Below are 7,153 nucleotides of genomic sequence, written 5' to 3' on the forward strand. Positions count from 1 at the left end.
GCTATATTGAACACAGACACAGAGTGGGATCTAGTTCCCCCAGCAGGGATCCAACTGGACCTCCTGCAATGGGGGCTTGTCACCTTAGCCAATGGGCCACCAGAGAAATTCCTAAAATGTCCGTTTTCGGGGTCCAACGTCCAGGTTTGACTCCTATTTCCCATGTGTTAACTCTGTTAACATTTTCGTGCCTCTGTTTTCTTATTTATAAAATAGGGGTGGTGGTGGTGTAGTCGCTCAGTCGTGTAGGACTTTTGCGACCCTATAGACTGTAGCCCTCCAGGCTCACCTGTCCATGGAATTCTCCAGGCAAGAATACTGAAGTGGGTTGACACTTCCTTCTCCAGGGGATCTTCCCAACCCAGGGATTGAACCTGGGTCTCCTGCATTGCAGGCGGATTCTTTAGTGACTGAGACCCCAAGGGAAGCCCAAAATAGGGATATTGATGATAATAAAATCTAGGAAGAAGGGCTGAAAATCGCTCGATAAACCGTTTCCTATGTTTAGCCCAGACGCTGGCCAGAGAAGGATCCGCGTCACAGCAGAGGCTGGGGAGCGCCCCGTTTATTCCCATTAAAAACCGCAGGCAAGAAACCGCGCCTCCGGGGTGCGTCCCGTCCCAGCCCAGCCCTGACGCCCCCGCTTCCCGTCCAGTCCCCGCCAGGGAGGCCCCGGGCCCGCCTTGCTGCCCGCCTAGGCCTCGCTGCGCGCTGGCTCCAGCTCGCGGAAAGGGCTGGGCCGAGCGGAGGAGCGCAAGGCTGGGGCGGGCGGGTGTCTCTTGGCGAAGGGGCCGAAGTACTCGGCGGCGAAGGTGACCACGTCGACCGGCTGGCGCAGCAGCAGGAAGAGCAGGAAGTCGGAGATGAGCGCCTGGGCCTCGGGGTGCTGCCGCAGATAGCTGTTATGGCTGAGACGGAGCTCCTCCTGATGGTGCCGTGGCGAACCTGAGCCCGACCCGACTCCCGCTCCCCAGGGGCGCACCCCCCTCCTGTGACCCATGGAGGGCTTAGGAACGCTGAGGTCCCCAACCCCTCGGGGTGCAGTATTTCAACCGGGCAGGAAAAGTGATGACAAAGGGTGGAATGTATGCCCGGGGCGGGGTAGGGGGTTAAGGGGGTTGGGAGGGGTGGGGACCTCAGGCTGCCTGCAGCCCCTCCTCACCTTGCGGTCCAGGAACCGCGAGTAGAGCTCCAGGTCCTCCTCCCACACCAGGGGCTGCCTCTTAAATACTGGGCGAGGCTCAATATCATCTTCAGAGTCCAGTGGGAGGAAGGTGGTGGTGGTTTAGTCGCTAAGTCGTGTCTGACTCTGCAACTCCCATGGACTGTAGCCCGCCAGGCTACTCTGTCCATGGGATTCTCCAGGCAAGAATACTGGAGTGGGTTGCCATTCCCTTCTCCAGGGGATCATCCCGACCCAGGGATAGAACCTGGGTCTCCTGCGTTTCAGGAAGATTCTTTACCGACTGAGCCACCAGGGATGCCCCTGGGTGGGAGGAAGGCTACGTGCCTATTCCGACCCCAGAACCTTCCTCAGATGTAGAGGGGTGAATGGAGGACACCTGTTCTAGGCAGGCTCAGGGAAAACCTCAGGGTTCTGGCCGCCCATATGGGCAGAGTTCCCAGCAAAGTGATCCTCTCCTAATTAGGGACAGACACTGGAAAACAAGGGCTTCCCTGGTGGCTCAGATGGTAAAGAATCTGCCTGTAATGCAGGAGACCTGAGTTCCATCCCTGGGTCAAGAGAACGAAATGGCAACCCACTCCAGTATTCTTGCCTGGAGAATCCCCATGGACAGCGGGCTACAGTCCATAGGGTCGCAGAGTCAGACATGACTGAGGGACTAAGCACTTACTGGAAAGCAAAGCCTCTGTCTCATTTGTCCTCCCACCCCAGAGATGGTGCACTCAAGGCAGCCCCTGCACCCTGGGAGGCTCGGCGGCTTCACTCACCCTCTTCCCTCAATACGGGCACTTTGGTGATCATGCAGCACCCCGGGGAGCCCACCTGGATCCTCTTGGCCAGGTGCCTGGAGTGCAACACGGAAAAGGTGTGAGTTTTCCTAGACCAGCCGGCTCCTTTGAAGGGTGTCCTGGGGGCCTCCCTTTACTGCCATCCTCTCCCCCTCCCCCACTTGTCTTTGAGTTCCAGGGTGCTGTTCATGTCTAGATCCCCAGATAATGGCCCCTGCTTTTCAAACCGGGGACTGTGTCTACCTTGAAGATGTGTGCACATGTGCAAGACCTCTATAGGTGTGAGCGCTAAAAGAACCATGAAACAGTTCCCTGGCACACCAGTGAGACTCCACACTTTCACTGCCAAGGGCCTGGGTTCAGTCCATGGTTGGGGAACTAAGATCCCACAAGCCATGAAGTGCAGCCAAAAAAAAAGAAAAAGAAATGGCAAGCCAAATTATGAAATAAGGAAAGCCAACAAATTTCTAATTTGTTTGTTTGTTTGTTTGCTTTTCCCAGTGTGGTGATTCTGTCAGTACCTCTGCAGAAATTTCCAGAAACAAATGCTCCTCTTCCTTCCGAATTTTCTCAGGATTTCAGTGCCTGTGCTTTGCTGGTGACAGCTGGGCAGTGTATTAAGATGCTTCCTCCAACCTGATGAGTGCTAGCTAAGTTGTTCAGACTTTTGTGTTTCTCAATATTACACCCACACCTGTGGCAGCTGCTTTAGCTATGCCCTGTGGAGTTGACCTTGACTCCCTCAGCTGTTCAGGGCTCTTTGGTGAGATTTGGGAGGCATTGTGAATTTATGGAAAAAGGTGAATGAGTGGGTAAAGCCAGAGGCACTCCGATCTCAACAAGTCTCCCTGGTAGTGAAAGAAGACTTGGCCCATTTCCGCCCGGGTGGTTGAGCTCCCACGTTTGTGCTCAGTACTGCCCCCTTGGCCTCACCGACAGTAGCTCACCCATCAGAGAGCAGGTAAAACTGGCAGGACATGGGGATGCCTTGTTCTGAGTGTACCGTCTGCTCCACAATGAACACTTCCACCTGCTGATGGCCCACCTGGATGGTCTGGGAGCCCAGGGCTTGCTGGCAGCAACCGAAACGAAGGGAGGGAGGTGAGGCGGAGCCCACCAGGAGCTCCCCCTGCATCTGCCCCTGCCCCCTCTCCATCTTGTGGCTTCCTTGCTTGTTCACCGGTGATAAGCAACCCTTGGCTGTCCAGACCCTTAGGCTCCACAAGACTTGGGTTGCAGCCCCGGGTTAAGTTGAGGTCCTCTCATAGAGAGCCAGCTCCACCCTGATCCTGCCTCAACCCCTCTCCATGCCGGCTACATGACCAACTGCTTCTAGCTGGCAGATTCTGTAACACAGATCACCCAGTAGGTGTGAGTGTGGGAGAGGGCAGGGGTTGGGTTTCTTGAAGGGGAGAGGGTAGTGGGATTCTGGAGAGGGACTTTTTTATTGTTCAGTTTCTAAGCTGTGTCTGATGCTTTGCAACTTTATGGACTGCAGCACGCCAGGTTTCCCTGTCCTTCAGTATCTCCCAGAGTTTGCTCAAATTCCTGTCCATTGAATCAGTGATGCCATCCAACCATCTCATCCTCCCTTGCCCCCTTCTCCTCCTGCCTTCATTCTTTCCCAGCATCAGGGTCTTTTCCAATGTGTTAGAGGCTCTTCACATCAGGTGGCCAAAGTAGTGGAGCTTCAGCTTCAGCAGCAGTCCTTCCAATGAATATTCAGGATTGATTTCTTTTAGGATTGACTGGTTTGATCTCCTTGATGTCCAAGGGACTCTCAAGAGTCTTTTCTAGCACCACGGTTTGAAAGCATCAATTCTTCGGCGCTCAGACTTTTTTATGGTCCAACTCTCACATCTGTACATGACTACTGGAAAAACTACAGCTTTAACTATATGGAGATTTGTTGGCAAAGTGCTATCTCTGCTTTTTAATATGTTGTCTAGGTTTGTCATAGCTTTTCTTCCAAGGAGCAAGAATTGAGGCTGAGATTTGGGGCTGTCTCAGGCCCTTGCAAGCTACCTGTTGTAATTAAAACTTAAATCCCTATTACAGCTATGGCTGCGAGGAGGAAAGTGCTAACATAAAAACATTTCATAGAAAATTGGGGGGAAATGGTGTGTGCCTGTGTCAAACTCATTGCTGTTTGTCATGTTTGTGACAAGAGACTCCAGTGTCATTTACACTGGTCAAATCAGCCCCCAAAGTGTATGTCCACAGACACAGCTTCAAAATCACATATTGCAGGAAGTCCTAGGTAGGTTGGTGACGAAAGTTTAGCCAAAATAAAGAAGCACCCTTCAGGGTTGAGACATAATAAAATAAAATTCAAGTAAAGTTGGAGATTTAAATTACCTGATGTTTAAAAAAAAGTCTCTAAAAGTGGCCCCACGCTATGTCTTTTTTTGTGAACTGACTTTTGTGCAAAAAGCATCGCTTTCTTCCACTGCTCCCACCTTTTTAGACCCTATCTTCCTCACTCCACTTGCCTTGGTCTTCTCTCTAACAAATGCAATCTTTTTTTCTCCTGCTCTTGGAAGTTTCACCCCCACACGCCAGGGTTTATCCCCACCCCGCCCGCTCTTCCACTCCACAGCTGTCTTTTCTCCCAAATCAGCATCCTCTCTGCCCTTCTGGTTTGCCCACAGACCCAGTCCCCACCCAGGGTGATGGCTCACGTAAGTAGAATAGCAGAGTTTGCCTTCAGTGTCCAAGGCCAGGAAACGGGCATTGCTGGGCACCGTGTGCCGCCAGGCCATCACCCTCAGCAACACCAGGTTAGCGGCCTGGGAGACGAAGCCCTCAATGGAGGGCCTGGGGAAGAAAGTCACTTCGGTCTTCACTTCCTGTTCAGGACAAATCTGGGTCAGGGACCTTGAGCTGGGAAGTAGGGGGAGGTTGGGCAAGCCAGGTGTTGAGCATATGGTCCAGTCCATATGGTCCTCAGGGCAGGCTCCTGGCCTAACACCATCTGTCCCCTGTTTGTGCTTCCAAAGAGGATGTTGAGTATGGCTCCCACCTGGCTCTCACCTTACCTCACCCTCCTTGACCATTCTGGTCATGGCCAGCTGATCATTCTGCTTCAGCAAAGTCGTCTTCTGTTCCATGGGGAGAATGTGGAACTAGGGGCCAGAGCAGGAGGGGAGAATCAGGGACTCACCGATTATATATGAGTGAGATCCCCCGGAGGCCACCTTGTCCTTCCTCCATAAATGAGAAAACCGAGGAGAGATGTGGATAGAAAACCTTCTATCTGTGGTCAAGGCTGGGGGCCCAGGAGGTACCTTGATGAACTCCTGACTCTGTTGTTCCACAACCTCCAGTTTCCATGAGAGGTAGGCTGGGGGGAAGGAGGTGAACACAGGAGACAGGCTGGAGACTGTGGGAAGGGCGGGTGGTGGCCTGGGCTGGACAACTCAGGGGTAGGGTGGCCACAGGTCCAAACTAAGGCTGTGATTATCTTCTTGTCACCCCCCATCCCACGCTTTCTCTTTGCCTCGTTCTAGTCCCAAGGTGAAATCAAAGGGTTGGTACTGAGTGAACATTGTGGGAGTTAGGGCTGGGAGTGGGGGCAGGGTAGGACGGTAGGGGTTGGGGGGCGGTCAGGAACTCTACCCAGAAGGGAGCTTCCGCAGAGTGTTTTGTCCATTAAGCCTCGGCTGGAGGCATGCACGAAGGGGAAGTACGTTATGACACCAGATTGGTCTTTGTATTTCCCGCTCTGCACCTCAATGGTCAGCTCTCCCTGTGGCTCCCCTGTGTCCGAGACCATGACCAGAGTCTCTGAGAAGAACAGCAGCTGCAGCTCCTCCTCCCCTGCGGAGTGAGGGTCCCGTGGGAACAGTTAAAGCCCCAGCTCCTCGTCCTCAGCTCTCTGACCCCCTGGCCACCAGGGCCCCTATGGTCACCACCCACCCTCCCCTCATCTCCCGTCTCCCAGGCAGCCCCTGCCTCCCCTCCATTGGCCCCTGCAGCAGTCAGAGATGAAGACACCCCCCACACACACATGCACAGCGATCCCCACCCCTACTGTGTCCCTGGGGTCTTCCATTAGTTGCAGACTATCAACCAGTACACTTCAGGCCCTTTCTGAGTCCCAGGAGACTCAAGGCTGAGAGAGGGGTGGCCATGTCTGGGCTTTCTCTCTTCCCTCTGGTCCAGTTTTGTCCACCCCCTCCACCCTCACCGCCCAGGCTCACGGAGGGAGTTGAGGAAGTGGATGGCTTCAGCATTGGCCTCTGGAGGTGGCAGATTCTCCTGGGTTGAGGGTTGGTGGTCCTTGGCTTTGGAGCCTATGGAGGGAGGAGAGGCTGATATGGCAGATAGCAGACCCTGAGGAGGACAGCGATGGGGCCGGAGTCCCAAGAGTAGGCTCCTCCAAGGCTACCCCAAGGTGGATGATGAGGGAGAGATGCCCCCCTCACTTTCCAGGCCCCCACCCCCCAACTCCTCAGCCCCCTTCTCACCTTTGGATTGAACTTTAGAGGACATGCTGCCTGCTGCTACCCGGTTTGTATCCAGATGTCTCCATGGCAACTGGGAGCTCCTTACCACCTCTTAAAGGGCCATCAACCCATTTCACTAAACACCCAGAGTAGCTGGTTGGACGAAGAAGGCAATGGCAAGCCACTCCAGTACTATTGCCTAGAAAATCCCATGGATGGAGGAGCCTGGTAGGCTGCAGTCCGTGGGGTCGCTAAGGGTCGGACACGACTGAGCGACTTCACTTTCACTTTTCACTTTCCACTTTCACACATTGGAGAAGGAAATGGCAACCCACTCCAGTGTTCTTGCCTGGAGAATCCCAGGGACGGGGGAGCCTGGTGGGCTTCCGTCTATGGGGTCACACAGAGTCGGACACGACTGAAGTGACTTAGCAGCAGCAGCAGCAGCAGCTGGTTGGAACTTTGACTTCTGGGACTCAGCCCAAACTTGAGGTACCGTCCAGCAGAGGGAGTATTTGACATTCTTAGGTGGCATAGGGGATGACATGAGTATTTACAATGACCTTGGAAGCTGTAACATACAACTGTACTTTGGAGTTCAATTCTTTCTGGGATTGTAAATAGAACCAATACTTTAAAAAAAGAAAATCTTTAAATTTTACTGTATTTATACGTTTACTTTTATTAGCTTGCATTAAAAGTACTTGGGAAGCTAGTTTGTCAATTTGTTA

The 7,153-nt window shown here is 53.3% G+C and overlaps 1 protein-coding gene across 4 annotated transcripts; it reads right to left on the reverse strand.

Annotated features, from left to right (window-relative positions):
* Window positions 1-557: 557 nt before the first annotated feature.
* Window positions 558-6,862, reverse strand: CATIP (ciliogenesis associated TTC17 interacting protein). Of its 4 annotated transcripts, none has more exons than XM_055397761.2 (10): window positions 6,444-6,862; window positions 6,177-6,269; window positions 5,593-5,793; window positions 5,262-5,317; window positions 5,013-5,099; window positions 4,656-4,823; window positions 2,922-3,046; window positions 1,954-2,030; window positions 1,163-1,251; window positions 558-886 (listed from the first exon to the last, which is right to left on the reverse strand). In XM_055397761.2, the coding sequence occupies exons 1-10, from the start codon at window positions 6,466-6,468 to the stop codon at window positions 695-697; spliced, it is 1,113 nt and encodes a 370-aa protein (XP_055253736.2). In that variant the 5' UTR covers window positions 6,469-6,862; the 3' UTR covers window positions 558-694. The 4 variants fall into 4 exon arrangements, with proteins under 4 accessions (XP_055253736.2, XP_055253735.2, XP_055253737.2 ...); XM_055397760.2 differs by having other exon boundaries at window positions 558-925; XM_055397763.2 differs by having other exon boundaries at window positions 770-908.
* Between the last annotated feature and the right edge of the window lie 291 nt (window positions 6,863-7,153).

The sequence above is a fragment of the Moschus berezovskii genome, chromosome 2, assembly GCF_049115385.1.
Source record: "Moschus berezovskii isolate FMDL1 chromosome 2, NW_MosBer_1.0, whole genome shotgun sequence".
Taxonomy (NCBI): Eukaryota; Metazoa; Chordata; class Mammalia; order Artiodactyla; family Moschidae; genus Moschus; species Moschus berezovskii.